The sequence below is a fragment of the Salmo salar genome, chromosome 05 (assembly GCF_965601325.2).
Source record: "Salmo salar chromosome 05, fSalSal1, whole genome shotgun sequence".
Lineage (NCBI taxonomy): Eukaryota > Metazoa > Chordata > Actinopteri > Salmoniformes > Salmonidae > Salmo > Salmo salar.
Window position 1 is genome coordinate 71,547,836 of NC_138295.1, and position 16,990 is coordinate 71,564,825.

At 41.8% G+C, this 16,990-nt stretch overlaps 2 protein-coding genes across 4 annotated transcripts; both read right to left on the reverse strand.

The window, feature by feature from the left end:
• Window positions 1–3,441: 3,441 nt before the first annotated feature.
• Window positions 3,442–6,953, reverse strand: cxcr3 (C-X-C chemokine receptor type 3). Its single transcript, NM_001140493.1, is given in 3 exon segments — window positions 3,442–5,350; window positions 5,793–6,152; window positions 6,832–6,953. Coding segments are annotated over 2 exon segments (1,131 nt in total). The 5' UTR covers window positions 6,147–6,152; window positions 6,832–6,953; the 3' UTR covers window positions 3,442–4,573.
• Window positions 6,954–12,403: 5,450 nt separating this feature from the next.
• LOC106605554 (C-X-C chemokine receptor type 3-2-like) lies at window positions 12,404–16,856 on the reverse strand. 3 transcript variants are annotated; one of them, XM_014201339.3, is made up of 2 exons: window positions 16,276–16,856; window positions 12,404–15,578 (listed from the first exon to the last, which is right to left on the reverse strand). In XM_014201339.3, exon 2 carries the CDS (start codon window positions 15,495–15,497, stop codon window positions 14,463–14,465), a length of 1,035 nt encoding a protein of 344 aa, XP_014056814.1. In that variant the 5' UTR covers window positions 15,498–15,578; window positions 16,276–16,856; the 3' UTR covers window positions 12,404–14,462. The 3 variants fall into 3 exon arrangements, with proteins under 3 accessions (XP_014056814.1, XP_045574663.1, XP_014056813.1); XM_045718707.2 differs by having other exon boundaries at window positions 16,496–16,855; XM_014201338.3 differs by having other exon boundaries at window positions 16,393–16,848.
• Window positions 16,857–16,990: the final 134 nt, after the last annotated feature.

Here is a 16,990-nt window from a genome sequence, read left to right on the forward strand (position 1 = left end):
TCTGTGATGAGATTCGAACTCACAACTTTTGGTTTGCTAGACATTTGCGTTTTCAAGTTGCTAATTAGCTAAAATGCTAAAGTTGGCCGTGATAAGATATGAACTCGCAACCTTTGGTTGCTAGAAATTTGCGTTATACATAGTTGCAAAGTAGCTTAAAAGTAGTATGTAGTTGAAAAATTGCTAATTAACTAAAATACTAAGTTGTCTGTGATGAGTTTCAAACTCGCCCACCCATCCACCCCGACCAACCACCCTTAAGTAACAATCTGTCTTATGTACCCATCAGTTGCGGTCGGTGCCATTTAAGATGAGGGAGGACAATTTTTACTTTTCATGAGAATAGCTTATTTCAGTACATTGGATGACTGTCATTGGATGACTGTCAATGTGACAAGTTTAGGCTACTACATGATTCTGAAATGTTCCATATACACATCATGAGGTTGCTACAACCTAGCCTATGAATGAAAGTTTACAATGTAGGTGCACACAGGTCGAGATAATTTTTTTAGGTGACAGACAGTGACACATGGACAGACAGTGACACATTCAATATCGCCTTGCTCACTCTTCTTGCCTGCATTTAGCTGATCTAGGGTGTAATCATTAGTCCAACAGTTGCATATAACAGTTTATATTAGACAAATTCAGGTATGTTTATCCCCGTTTTGTTCCTTTTGCTTCCTTTTAAGAAACTTATTTTCCACCGAATCGGCGGAATGAATACACCCCCATATGATTCACTTTTATAGCAGCCATTTTGTTTTCCTTTTCGCTCCCCTCCTCTCACCGTTTCCCTTCCCTTGTAGACTTAGAGGCACTACACATCAGCTGTATGTGACCAGGCAAAACAACCTTTACAAGCAAAACCATATCACAACCCCTACATACAGCCTACATCGTTGTCACCATATTGGCTAAAATAACGTCATAGTCAGCATAGCTAATACTAGAACTAACATGTTATTTAACCTGCTACAATCATACAGTCAGTAAGCAGTGTAGCAGTTACCTCAGCGAGCCCTGGTGGCAATAAATTAGTAAAACCAAAAGCTTACCTTGACTTGGAAGTGTTCCAGTGTTGTGTTGGATAGTCATCGCCAGCTAGCTAACATAGCATCCCTCTATTTGAGCAGGGTGTTTGAGTAGGCTAAACTAGCTCGCTGCATTTGCTAGCTAAGTAAGTGAAACAGAAAGTGAAAAAGAAATCTGGAAATCTCTATCTTTCTCTTGCTTCTCCTTCATTTTGGAAGAAATTAATTTGTTCAAAACTGTGAAACTATTGTCTTACTCTCTCTTTGAACTTGATAGAACTAAAAATGCATGCATTGTCTAACATAATGTCCTAGGAGTGTCATCTGATGGAGATTGTAAAAGGTTAGTGCATCATTTTAGCTGGTTTTATGGTTTTGGTGACCCTGTCTTTGAATTGACAAAACATTACACACAACTCTTGTAAATGTACTGTCCTAACATACTCTAAATTTATGCTTTCGCCGTAAAACCTTTTTGAAATCGTAAAACGTGGTTAGATTAAGGAGATGTTTATCTTTCAAAGGGTGTAAAATAGTTGTATGTTTGAAAAATTTGAATTTTGACATTTATTTGGATTCAAATTTGCCGCTCTTGAAATGCACCTGCTGTTGATGGAGTGCACCACGGGTGGCACGCTAGCGTCCCACCTAGCCCATAGAGGTTCAATTATGTCACGGGTACTTAGGGCAGGAGGAAGGAGTAGAGTCAAATGCAGGAGATATCGAAAGGCACTGGGAGTGCACAATACCCAAAAGGGAAACAGGTAATCCATAAAGGGAAAATCACGCACGGGGCGCAGCCCGGCGAGAAAATAAATCATCCAATATAAAAATGATAGAGAAGACATGGCCACAGCGTAAACCCGCTGACAAACAAACAATCCCGCACAACACACAACCCCAAAGGAACAAACTAAATACCCCCCCCCCACTAATGACAGAAATGACAACAGACAGACAAATGACCTAGACAGACAAAACACAATGAACACAGAAACACAGATCGGCGGCAGCTAGTAGCGACGACGACTGCCGAGCGTCGCCCGGCCGAGGAGGGGCACCATTTTCTGTGGATACTGTGACAAATTAATATCATATGTTATGTTTGGGATGGTAACATAAGACAGATGGTTACTTAAGGAAACAACGAAAGTATGGTGGTTGGTGGGGGTTAGCGTATAACGTGAACGTCTAGCAACCCAAAGGTTGTGAATTCAAATGTCATCATGGCCAAATGTAGCATTTTAACCCTTTAATCTAACTCCTAAACTTAACCCTAACCTCAAGCCTAGCTAAGAAAGGGCAAGCTAGCTAACATTAGCCACCTAGCTAGAATTCGTAACACATCATACATTTAGCAAATTCATAATATATTTTACATTTTACAAATTCGTAAAGTAAACATTTTGCAGATTCGTAACATATTTTACATTTTGCAAATTCATAATAATATAGGAATTTTAATTCGTAACATATCTTACGAAATGGGCGATGGACATCCACATATTAATATATACCATACTAAACGTAACATATCATAATAAATTGAGCGTCCCAGATTTAAATACAGAGTAATACGAAATGCTCTGAGACCAGGTGGGATATGTACTGTATGTATGCATAACCAAGTTGCTTTTAGTAAACTAATCTTGTGTCTTCAGATCAGTGAGAGGAGATGAGATTAGAGCAGGAGGTGTTCTTAGTCTAAACTATTGAGATGGACATGCACCACGAATTTAATATGACTGAAGCACTATTCTGTCAGGCGCAGTGTAGCACAACTACTGCTGGTGAAGCCTAGAATATGCATGCAAACTAGAAGTCTCCAACACGTCATGTTTGGACCTTGGCTCTCATATGAAAAGGAGCGTTGCCTAACAATTCAGAAGCGGATAAACATTTCCCTCGAGGTAACCGCAGCTGCTGATACCAGCAGTATATCTCCTTCTCTATCTCTCCCCACCTCCTTCTTTTCTGTTTCCTCTTATCTAACCTTCTCCCACAGTTTCACCTGGTTGACAATGGCCGCTACAGTCCTCTCTTAGTAAAACAAACAGTGGTGTATTCAGACGGATAACGAGGACACAGACCTGTGAAAAGTGCACAGGACACAACAAGGAATATTACTGTCTCCCTCTCCCACCACATCTGACCAATGATGTCACTAACCATGGCTGTGTGTCATCAGGCCTGCCAAGGGCCTAAACAGCCTGTTGCAACAAAGAAATGAACTCAAGCCTGGGATTTTCTGGGACGGAGTGGGAAACCCTGTCTCATGCTGCTGTCAGACAGGGTAAAACCAGCCAGTAGAAAGGGTAAAAACAACATTGGGCTTCCCCAGAGTGGTCAATTTATAGGATATTGTGACACCGACTTGAGGAAATCAAAAGTGAAACAATTGTTGTAAAAAGGTAAAAATACTCTTATTCATTAATTATACACAGAAATGGAATAATACAATAACAGGATATAATTGAAAATATAACATTAGTTACACAATAGTACAGTAACATACACAAGTCCTACTAAAAATGTAATATTCTGTGAGAAAAGTTTGGGATTTCTTCATACAGATAATTATGAATGAATCGTGAATAATGTTGAGTGAGAAAGTTACAGATATATAAATATGATACTCAGAAATATCAGAAATGTCATACAGAAAATCCTATTCTACCCTGTTATTGGTAATGGTGAGAGGTTAGCATGTCTTGGGGGCATGATCTTTGTGCATCTAACTTTGTTACTCATCATTAATCACGATTGATTCAGGATTATCTGTAATCATGGTAGCCACTTTAATATAGAAGAAAACACATTCTATTCTGATTTATAATAAAAGTGACTGCAGAATGACACAATACAATATTTATCATGAAATTCTACTGGGCACAACATAATCTGAAACAAAACCAAAACAAACTGCAAATGCATCCAACAAGTTTCTAGAGTCACATGCTTGATGTAGTCATTGTGTGCTAGAATTATGGGACCAAATACTAAACTTTTGACAAAATGTAATACACTAAAGTGAATTTGTCCAAATACTTATGACACCTTCTAATAGGGGGACTAGATACATAAAGTGCATTCATTTCTAAACAGTAAAACAGATACGTATGAAAACACCCTCAAATAAAGGTGACATGCTGTACCATCGCCTAATATAAAACATTTGATCTCAAATCCAAAATGCTGGAGTATAGAGCCAAATAAAAGTTTGTAGGTTTGAATAATTATTGTATGAATCTTTCCAACAGATTCTACAGAGCCGGACGACATCGATAGGTAAAACAAAACGTGAAGATCAGACAACCGACTGACTTTATACAAATATACATTTAGTCTGAGCGTTTTCCATTAAAGTGCAATTCAAAGAAAGCAGTCCTCATACGGGGCATTCTACAATGCATGTCTTTCTCTCATGACACAGGTTATGGTCATCCACCAATCCCCAGACCCATGACCCATATATCAACTTCCCCTCAAGGCAGGAAGACATACAATATTAGTCATTAGGATCCTCTTCCTACCCATCAGCTCTGGGTGGACTGTACCTGTCCCATGGTTGTTATTGGGTTCAACGTCCCCTTCTCCTCTGCTAGGTCAGGTGAGTCTTCAACCACACCTGAATCCCACAGTGAGAGTTTCGGATCGTTCTGCACCCCCTCAACACACCTCATCATATCCAGCACGTGTCGCCGGAAGTTTCTACACAGGCCGAGATGGAGCACTGGGTTGAGGCAAGCGTGCAGGCAGGCTAGAGCGAACGTAACCACCAGACTGTTCTCCAGAGCTGTCCTCCCATTCTCATAGGACCCAGAAACAGGCTCCCCAGGTCTCCCCTGAAAGGTGCCCACCATTAGGGTGATGTTGTAGGGCGTCCAGCAGAGGAAAAAGACCAGCACCAACACCAGGATGACCTGGACAGCCCTCTGCTTCTGGAGGCCAACGGAGCCGCGCTGCAGCCGCAGCAGGATGCAGGAGTAGCAGAAGAGCAGCATGACAGATGGGAGGAGGAAGCCCACCGTGTGGTAGAGCAGGCGGGAGGCAAGACGCCAGTCAAACCCAGACTGGGAGAGAGACGGGTAGTTGTGGACACACTCCTGTTTGTCTCGTCTGGTGTCCCTCACAGACTCCAGGAAGTGCCAGTCGGGGATGGAGAGGAGGATGGAGAGAAGCCACACGGACAGGCAGCTGGCCTGCACCATCCAGGGCTTCCTGCGAGAGTACATCTGGACTGCGTGGACCACGGACAGGTAGCGGTCCAGACTGATGCAGGCCAGCAGGAAGATGCTACAGTAAAAGTTGATCTGAGGAGAGAGAGAGAGAGAGAGATAGAGAGAGAACAGAGAGATATAAACTTGAGAAAGCTCTTGGCTGGAATGAACATTAAGATGAAACAGCTGTGTTCCTCCTCTGTACTTCCTCTTTTCCCAGCAATGTTGACAGTTTATTATTGGACTCAGAGGAAGAGCCCATTAAGAGTACATTAACCCTGATCTGGATTGAATGATGTATTGAAAGTGTATCCGATGACTTAGCAGAATAATAGGATGTAAAAACCCTTCCTCCCCTTCCTATCCTACACTACCCAGCCCACGGATTTCACAGCACTAGAACCCCCCATCATATACCACACTACTCCACACTAGTCCAAATCCTTTACCCCCTCTCCCCATCCCCAACCCCCAGTTCATGTGTTCATACAGGTATATACACTTGCTTGACCAGTCGCCCCCCACAAGTCCTTACTGTGAATATAGCTCCAGTGATCTTGCAGAGGGGGGTCCCGAAGCTCCATTCCCCAGTGGCCTGAACAGCCCACAGGGGCAGCGTGACCAGCAGCAGAGTGTCGGCCAAGCCCAGGTGCAGGATGAAGGTGTCCGTCACGCTCCAGCTCCGCCTCTTCTGGACCAGAACCACCAGGACCAGCACGTTACCCACTAGCCCCAGGACCAGTGTCAGAGAGTAGAGCATCGGGAGGAACACCGTGCCAAAACGCACCCCAACGCCATCTTCAGGGGAGCATTCCTCTTTATAAACATAGTCCTCATCGTAGTTATAGGTGCTATTCTCTAGAAATATCCCTCCCAGGTCCAAATCCATGTCTGTCTGTAGAGAAGTGGAGAATCAGTTTATCGTTTGGGTAATACAGATCAATCTATTGGGTTTAAGCTAAAAACAATGCGAGCAGAATGTGTGTTGGTGAGGACAACAATTTCCTCTTTCACCAAGTTATACCTAGAGAGATCTGTCTTTAGTCTCCGGTCCTCTGCTCTAACACTGACAAGTTTTGTGAGAAAGAGAGGTATCCCCTGAAGTGTCTCATCTGACAATGGCCAGATCATATTATATTCACGCTGCTCACATGATTCCGATGTCACCAGATGAGGCAACACCACACACAGCATAGTAAGAGCGGAAAGTACAGTTCCCCTTACGGGGGCTGTCCACTGCACTGCAGATCATCTGACTGGTGCCATCGACACACTATGGGTGTTTGTCTCGTTGTGCTCGAACCACACTCTCTAACCTCTGTAGGTATTCTATACTTATCAGTTTTTCTGTTAAACCAGAAAGACTAGTGGGAGATGGCAAGAGAGAGGGGGAGACAGAGAGAACATGGGACATATGGACGTATGGGTGCACGAACATATGCACACAAACACACACAAAGCATGAAAGACATAAGCGGAGTAAAGAGAACTTGTGTAGGACAAAGACCACAGACGAAGAGAAAAGAGAAAACACATAGACAGTAGAGGGGGTTTGAAATGAGAAATGTACTTACCACATTAGCCGTGTTCTATAGTTAAAAAAAGGCTCAATTTAAAATAAAAATAGCCGATCATTCATTAGTCCCAGTAGCATTGCAGAGACTGGAGACAAACACTGCTCTGGATTTGTCAGAATGTATTGTGTCGATGTTGCAGCCTGGTCTCATAGACAAGACGTAACATAGTAAATGTAAATCCGTAACCGTGACACAAAAATATGTATGACATGTTACGTTTGGTATGGTTAGATAAGACAGATGGCTACTTAAGGAAATAACTAAAGTATGGTGGTTGGTTGGGATCGGCGTATAACGTGAACGTCTAGCATCCCAAAGGTTGTGAATTCAAATCTCATCATGGACATATTTAGCCTTTTAGCTAACTACTTTTGAGCTACTTTGCAACTACCAAGCATGTTAGCTAACCCTAACCCTAGCCTTACCCCTTTTAGGTAACCGTTCCCCTAACCCTAACCTTAACCCTTTAATCTTACTCCTAACCCTAACCCATAGCGTAGCTATCGTTAGCCAACAAGCTAATGTTAGCCACCTAGCCACATAGCCAAAAATCGTAACATATAATACTTTTGCAAATCTGTAACATATTGTACGTTTTGCAAATCATAACATATAATTGGATTTGCAATTGGTAACATATCATAAGAAATGAGTGATGGACATCCACAAATTAGCCCAGCATTGTCCGGGTGTGGCCGAGGTAGGCCGTCATTGTAAATAAGAATTTGTTCTTAACTGACTTGCCTAGTTAAATAAAGATGAAATAAAAATAAAATAAATACAAATCATACTAAATGGAGTGCTTCGGTACATACAGAATAATACGAAATGCTCTGAGACCAGGTTGGCAGATATACTGCTGGTATCAGCAGCTGTGGTTGCTTTGCGGGAAACTTTTAGCCACTTCTGTATTGGTAGGCGGCGCTGCTATTCATATGAGCTCCAAGGTCCAAACATGAAGTGCTGGAGACAGTTCTAGTTTGCATGCTTAACCTAGGGTTCAACCGTGGTAGTCGTGCTACATCGGGGCCTGACAGAATAGTGCTTCAGTTATATTAAAGTCGTGGAGCAAGTCCATCGCAATAGTTTAGACAAAAAACGCCTGCCCTAATCTCATCTCCTCTCCTCCTTCACTGATCTGAAGACACAAGATTAGCCTACTAAAAGCAACAGGGTTATGCATGCATACATTTCATATCCTATTGCCCAACCTGGTCTCAGAGCATTTCGTATTATTCTATAAGTAATTCTGAGAGATTCAATTTAGTTTGATATGTTACATTTAGTATGGTCAGTTATAGCCTACAGTATATACCGATACTTTTTTCCAGTGTTGTTCACCTTTCTCTCAATCTGACTGGACTGCGTCATCACTGAAAACCCTACTGTGGTTGGCGCATGCCGCTTGTGGAATGTGGGACAAGTAGTTTTTAAATAATTAGCAGTGGGGGAAAAATAGATTACGGTAGGTTGTAATCTTTACTCGCACACTGTGCTCGTAAATCATTTTATTTTTAGGGGCAAATGCGAGTGAAATACTCGCACTGTAGAGCCCTGCTACTGTTCAAAAGTTTGGGGTCACTTAGAAAGGTCTTTGTTTTTGAAAGAAAAGCAAATAATTTGTTTATTAAAATAACATCAAATTGATCAGAAAAACAGTGTATACATTGTTAATGTTGTAAATGACTATTGTAGCTGGAAATGGCTGATTTTTAATGGAATATATACAATGGGCTTACAGAGGCCCATTATCAGCAACCATCACTCCTGTGTCCCAGCGGCACGTTGTGTTAGCTAATCCAAGTTTATCATTTTAAAAGGCTAATTGATCATTAGAAAACCCTTTTGCAATTATATTAGCACAGCTGAAAACTGTTGTTCTGATTAAAGAAGCAATAAAACTGTCCTTCTTTAGACTGGTTTAGTATCTGGAGCGTCAGCATTTGTGGGTTCGATTACAGGCTCAAAATGGCCAGAAACTAAGAACTTTATTCTGAAACTCGTCAGTCTATTCTTGTCCTGAGAAATGATGCTGGCCTTCTAAGCAGAGTTGCAAAGAAAAAGCCATATCTCAGACTGGCCAATAAAAATAAAAGATTAAGATGGGCATAAGAACACATGCTGGACAGAGGAAGATTGGAATAAAGTGTTAAGGACAGACAAATCTAAGTTTGTGGTGCTTGGATCACAAAGAAGAACATTTGTGAGGTGCAGAAAAAATTTAAAGATGCTGGAGGAGTGCTTGATGCCACCTGTCAAGCATGGTGGAGGCAATGTGATGGTCTGGGGGTGCTTTGATGGTGGCACAGTGGGAGATTTGTACAGGGTAAAAGCGATCTTGAAGAAGGAAGGCTATCATTCCATGTTGCAACGCCATGCCATATCCTGTGGACGGCGCTTAATTGGAGCCAATTTCCTCCGACAACAGGACAATGACCGGAAGCACAGCTCCAAACTATGAAATAACTATTTAGGGAAGAAGCAGTCAGTTGATATTCTGTCTATAATGGAGCGGCCAGCACAGTCACCGTATCTCAACCCTATTGAGCTGTTGTGGGAGCAGCTTGACCGTATGGTAGGTAAGAAGTGCCCATCAAGCCAATCCAATTTGTAGGAGTTGCTTCAGGAAGCATGGGGTGAAATCTCTTCAGATTACCTCAACAATTCACAACTAGAATGACAAAGGTCTGCAAGGCTGTAATTGCCGCAAATCGAGGATTCTTTGACGAAAGCAAAGTTTCAAGGACACAGTTATTATCTCAACTAAAAATCTATATTTATAACCTTGTCAATGTCTTGACTATATTTCCTATTCATTTTGCAAATAATTTCATGTATGTTTTCATGGAAAACAAGGACATTTCTAAGTCACCCCAAACTTTTGAACGGTAGTGTACATATATACATTTTTTGCTATAAATGTGGGGCTCAAAACAGGTTAGGTTCTGCCCCAGCTGCCCTGAATGACGGGTCACCACTGAATATGGTATTTATTCATTTGTGGACGTCCATCTACCATTTTGTATGATATGTTACGAATTACAATTCCTATTATATTTACGAATATGCAAAATGTAAAATAAGTTATGAATTCGCAAAACATATTATATGTTACAAATTCTGGCTAGGTGGCTAACATAAGCTAGCTTGCTAGGGGTTAGTGTTAAGTTTAAGAGTTTTATTTATAATTTAACCAGGCAAGTCAGTTAAGAACAAATTCTTATTTACAATGACAGCCTAGGAACAGGGGGAACAGTCTGCCTTGTTAAGGGGCAGAACGACAGACCTTGTCAGTTTGGGGATTCGATCTAACAACCTTTCGGTTACTAGCCCAACAACTAGGCTACCTGCCATCCCTAGTTTAGGTTAAAGGGTTAAGGTTAGGGTTAGGGTAATGGTTAGCTAGCATGCTAAGTAGTTGCAAAGGTGCTAAAAAGTAGTAAGTAGTTGAAAAGTTGCTAATTTGCTAAAATGCTAAAGTTTTCTGTGATGAGATTCGAACTCACAACTTTTGGTTTGCTAGACATTTGCGTTTTCAAGTTGCTAATTAGCTAAAATGCTAAAGTTGGCCGTGATAAGATATGAACTCGCAACCTTTGGTTGCTAGAAATTTGCGTTATACATAGTTGCAAAGTAGCTTAAAAGTAGTATGTAGTTGAAAAATTGCTAATTAACTAAAATACTAAGTTGTCTGTGATGAGTTTCAAACTCGCCCACCCATCCACCCCGACCAACCACCCTTAAGTAACAATCTGTCTTATGTACCCATCAGTTGCGGTCGGTGCCATTTAAGATGAGGGAGGACAATTTTTACTTTTCATGAGAATAGCTTATTTCAGTACATTGGATGACTGTCATTGGATGACTGTCAATGTGACAAGTTTAGGCTACTACATGATTCTGAAATGTTCCATATACACATCATGAGGTTGCTACAACCTAGCCTATGAATGAAAGTTTACAATGTAGGTGCACACAGGTCGAGATAATTTTTTTAGGTGACAGACAGTGACACATGGACAGACAGTGACACATTCAATATCGCCTTGCTCACTCTTCTTGCCTGCATTTAGCTGATCTAGGGTGTAATCATTAGTCCAACAGTTGCATATAACAGTTTATATTAGACAAATTCAGGTATGTTTATCCCCGTTTTGTTCCTTTTGCTTCCTTTTAAGAAACTTATTTTCCACCGAATCGGCAGAATGAATACACCCCCATATGATTCACTTTTATAGCAGCCATTTTGTTTTCCTTTTCGCTCCCCTCCTCTCACCGTTTCCCTTCCCTTGTAGACTTAGAGGCACTACACATCAGCTGTATGTGACCAGGCAAAACAACCTTTACAAGCAAAACCATATCACAACCCCTACATACAGCCTACATCGTTGTCACCATATTGGCTAAAATAACGTCATAGTCAGCATAGCTAATACTAGAACTAACATGTTATTTAACCTGCTACAATCATACAGTCAGTAAGCAGTGTAGCAGTTACCTCAGCGAGCCCTGGTGGCAATAAATTAGTAAAACCAAAAGCTTACCTTGACTTGGAAGTGTTCCAGTGTTGTGTTGGATAGTCATCGCCAGCTAGCTAACATAGCATCCCTCTATTTGAGCAGGGTGTTTGAGTAGGCTAAACTGGCTCGCTGCATTTGCTAGCTAAGTAAGTGAAACAGAAAGTGAAAAAGAAATCTGGAAATCTCTATCTTTCTCTTGCTTCTCCTTCATTTTGGAAGAAATTAATTTGTTCAAAACTGTGAAACTATTGTCTTACTCTCTCTTTGAGTCAACTACTAACTACATTATATGCACTGCAGTGTTAACTAGCTGTAGCTTATGCCTTCTGTACTAGATTCATTATGTGATCTTTTGATTGGGTGAACAACATGTCAGTTCATGCAACAAGAGCTCTGATAGATTGGAGGATGTCCTCCGGAAGTTTACTGTGTAAGTCTATGAAAGAGGGTAAGAACAATGAGCCTCCTAGATTTTGTATTGAAGTCAATGTACCCAGAGGAGGATGGAAGATTGCTGTCCTCCGGCTGCACGGTGCTACCCTACAGAGTGCTGTTGAGGCTACTGTAGACCTTCATTGCAAAACAGTGTGTTTTAATCAATTATTTGGTGACATGGGAATAGTATTAGTATAGTATTATCTAAAAAGGATCACTTTTGAAATGTTTTATTTGTATGAAATTCACTGAGGAGGATGGTCCTCCCCTTCCTCCTCTGAGGGGCATCCACTGGTACCCATACCAAATATAACATATCATACTAAATGGAGTGTCTCGGATTTGCATACAGAATAATACGAAATGCTCTGAGACCAGGTTAAATGGCCTGGGAATTTGTTTTCACCTGCCATGTTGTTTCGAAGTAGAGATAACGTATCCTACAGATTAAGAGGATAAGGAAAGAAATATAACATACATTGTTTTATACGTTGTCCACCAGATGGCGAGATTGGCCTTTTTTGGTAAGGACTACTTGAACGTTTCCTGATACTACTTGCTACATTAATGCAGGTAAATTAAGCTTGAAATGTTGTATAGCCAAAACATTTCTAGAGATGTAACAAGATATTTGCATATCATTTATTTATTGATATATGAAAAGTACATTTCCTCCAATGTTTTATTTTACTTCCTCAAATGTCTACAACATAGAAATTACATGTATACAACATTACAAATACATGTATACAATCCTATGTACATATCTGTTGTGCTGACTGATTTATAACAATCTCATCTAAATAAGTAAATTAGCAAATGCTGAATAACAGTCTGGTACCAAAGGACACGTGGACAGTTTGCCATAGGTAAAGCGGCATGTCTGTCATGACTTAACACCTTTGTTTCCCCTCTTCAGCAAGTGACAAAATGAAGCAATCAACCAAAGAAAAAATTATTGCTGCGAGGATTTGAAATGTATAAGTATTTGCTGCCTTCAAAACTACAAGGCAATATATGAGTAACACATATAGTGATGACTTGGCCCTTTTGAGGGAGTGGGTTTCAAACATTTAAAAAAAAATCTATTTTGCAAGAGATTATCCAGTTCCTTGAAATTATAGTCATCAATTTATCATAAAGCCAAACACTAGAGGATATTGGGGTTAACATGGTCACACTAGAGGCAGATGGGGTTTTAAAATGGAAGGCTATGCGTTTGGATGGACTGTAGAATCTCATGAACAAAAATGACCCCAAAATTGTATTTACAAGAAGAGAGCGAAAGTAGGCTACTATATGAAAAATGCCCCGTCCTGAGAAGGTGTGGTCTTTAAAAGCACCGTCATTTTGAGCTACTAGGAGCAAGGCCACTATCAGGAAGCACCAGAGGAAGGAATCACAACAAAATAACATACTTTTTTTCTCACTTTGACACAATGTGCACATCTGTATTTCTTCCCCATTTTGTCATTTTCACAATCATTCCAATTTCTGTTCCCTCTTTTCATGACTCCCTGTTCCCCTTTTGTCTTGTATTCTCTCTTCCTCTCTCTTTTTCTGTCAGTCTCCACATCCCCCGATCCCTCTCTCTCTTTCTCCCTCTCTCCAGACTCTCACCAGGGCCATGATGCACAGACCTTTCACAGTCGTCACTAGTTACCAGAGACACAAGTCATAATTATGGCTGAACCCCGCCTATTTCTACAATCCCTCTTCTTCAAATCTGATTTTAAACCTAACCTTACCCCTAAGCACACTTTTAACCTTATGCCTAACCCTAACCTTAATTTAAGACCAAAAAGTTTATTTTTGTTTTAATTAATTTTTACATTAGAGCCAATTTTGACTTTTTGGCTGTGGTAACTAGTGACAACCACCTTTAAAAAAGTATATCTCTAAATTCATAACATACTACCTGCCTTTGTAGCGATAAAAAAAAAACATAAACCTATTTATTTCTGCAACAACACACTCACTCATCAAAAATTGTAAGCATGCTAGTTACAGTGCCTCCTAAACACATGATTGACATCGGTTAAAGAGGATAGGCTATCAGCTGATCGTTGTGTTGATGATTGATGTAAACCTGATAGTTAACTAGCATTTTTTGAGATTTCTCTTCAATGCTCTTAAATAATAACTTCATTATATACTATAATATTCATACTCTTCTAACTCATGCTACGGTATATGGCTGGCTGGCTGGTGGCTTGTGTGGATATTTTAGTATATGGTGGTTAGCTAAAGTCCAGACTACCTGTGTTGCTGCTGCCCTGACACACATGTGCAACACCCGATTGATGAAGGGATGGAGTTGGGTCATAGAGCCTGAATGCAGCTGCTCCTCTCTATGTCTTCTGCCTCTCTGCTGCGCGTAGGCAATGTAGGCCAAACCAAATATTGATGATGATGTAGATCAAATGTTATGCTGCTGTGGCAGTACTGTTGATATTTAAACTAGGTAGCTTTCTACACAGACCCGACCGGTGACTGCATCTCAAGCCATGCATGTTTGGATACCAGGCACACGCAAGCGCTGTACAGGGCAGACCAATGGGATGGGGTGCGGGGGGTGGTGAACTTGACGACTTTACGATGACTTGTGGGTTCAGAACAACAACAAAAAGGTGCTCGGGTACAGGTAGACCCCTCTCTGTGCACGTGGCTGGCTCATGCCATGACAGAGAAGTGGGAGGTGTTCTCGCTCTCTGCTGAGCTGAAGGACCCAGTGGTCCTCCGTGCTCTACTCTGTCCTCCCCATCCATTCATCCCTGTATAGAACCTCTGTCCCAGCAGCCCCTTACACATTCTAGTCAGCTCCCTCCTAAACTTCACCCCCACAAAGCCGTACAGCAGCGGGTTCAGGGCACAGTGTGACAGCCCCATGCTCTCAGACACCAGGATCCCGATGTCCACCGTTCGGCCAAACTGGCAGCCTCCACTAATCATGCCCAGCTTCTTCAGGCTTTCGACCAATTGGAAGGAGTTGTAGGGTGCCCAGCAGAGCACAAACATGGACACCAGGGAGACGATGAGGTGAAGGGACTTCCTCTTCTGGCGGCGCGAGGCGTTGCAAAGGGAGCGGAAGATACGGATGTAGCAGTAGAGCATGACCAGCAGGGGCAGCCCAAAACCCAGCACCAAGTTGACTAGCGGCATCCCCACCTCCCACTGCAATGAGCTGTGGGGGAACACCGTCTGGCACACCAGCAGGCCCTGATGATCCCCCGAGCGCCCCACTTCCATCTTCACCACCTGTCTAAAGGCGATGTCCACCCCACTCAGGCCAAAGCACACTATCCAGATAAGGGCACAGGCAATCTGGGCATGGCAGGTGTTGCGTTTCCATCCGGTGCTGACGGCGTGGACGATGGCCAGGTAGCGGTCGAAGCTGATGCAGGCCAGGAACAGGATGCCGCTGTAGCGGTTCAGAGAGAACAGGGCTCCGGAAATCTTGCAGGCGGTCACGCCGAACACCCACAGGTGGGCCCACTGGACGGCGAACAGGGGCAGCGTGAGGGCCAGCAGGAGGTCGGACACGGCCAGGTGGAGCAGGAAGGTGTCGGTGAGGGAGAAGGAGCAGGCCCCGCCTGTCTGAGAGGTGCGGTAGCGCATCAGCACACACAGCACCAGGATGTTACCCAGCAGCGCCAGCACAAACACCAGGCTGTAGACCACAGGGGAGTAGCTCCGGGTGAAGTCCATGATGCCATCCTGGTTGCAGGGCACGCCACTGGATTGGCTACTGCCTGTTTCAGGTGAATAGTTGTAGCTGTCTTCATAAATCTGGAGACATAGGAGAGGAAAAGAGAGTTTGAGGATGGAAAATTAGCTAACTACAACAATGTTCTGGGTCCGTATGCATGAAGCATTCCCCCCTGCCCATAGAATCTTGTTCATTATGATCTAAAAGGTAAAACTGATCCTAGATCAGCACTGCTACTCTGAGACGCTTTATGGATACAGGCCCTGGATTCTCCTCATAGGACAGAGTGCATTTGTATCTCTGACTAAACTCAAGATGATGCAGTGCTAAATTCCTATTACACATCTTAATTTTACCTATATAGTCAGAGCAAAATTGTCCTGAAGCCACAGGATATGAACATTTAGTCCATAATGGTGCTTGATCGGTGGTTAGAATATTAGCTGGACAAAAGTAGTCTACATGAAAAGTAACGCCAATTTAACCCTGTGTTAGTGTAAGTTTTCAGTGAATTTATGTAAATTACAAAGCTTATCTGCGTTTCCTGTGGTGCAGGAAAATTCTCAGCAACACAAGCATGATCAAATTAAGATCATACACTTACTTGTAGCTTCTATGATTTTGAACAATATTTTAAGTAGCTTCAGACTCTCTAACCATTGTTTTAAAATAAAAGTTTTAATGTACAGATTGTTATACATTGTCATATTTATTTTTATTCTGTTCCTTTCTTGACCAACCATGTTGTTGTAAAATATAATTTCTTATTTGACTTACGTGGCTAATATTTTTTTTTGGTGTGCTACTCCCAATTATTTCTTGCAGCGTCTATTGGTCTTGTAGTCATAAAGAATTACATTCATCAGTATATGGCACAACAAGACCGTTACTCACATAGTAATCTGTGGTTGCCTTGACGTGATCCATTGTTACCAACAAAACAACAGAACACCTGAAACACCTTCACAGACTCAGAACACTGTTCTCGTAGACTCACCCGCGTTCCTCTCTTCTTTTGCCACTCTGAACCAAATAAAAAGGAGAAGTTAATAATTCAGGAACCAAATTATATTTTAGGCCAAGCAGACCTATTCAAAGACAGATGTTAGGAACCGATGACTGTCCAAAGGGGATTGTGACATATCAAAGGTAAAAAACTAAATGTATGTGGCTGACTCAACAGAGGCAGACAGTGCATAACTATAAAAACGTTTCTCTGTCTATCTCTAGCTGTTATTCCTAGCTTATCCTGTTATGGCTAGGGGGCAGTATTTTCACGGCTGGATAAAAAAACGTACCCGATTTAATCTGGTTACTACTCCTGCCCAGTAACTAGAATATGCATATAATTATTGGCTTGGATAGAAAACACTCCAAAGTTTCTAAATCTGTTTGAATGGTGTCTGTGAGTATAACAGAACTCAAATGGCAGGTCAAAACCTGAGAGATTCCTTTACAGGAAGTGGCCTGTCTGACCATTTCTTGAACTTCT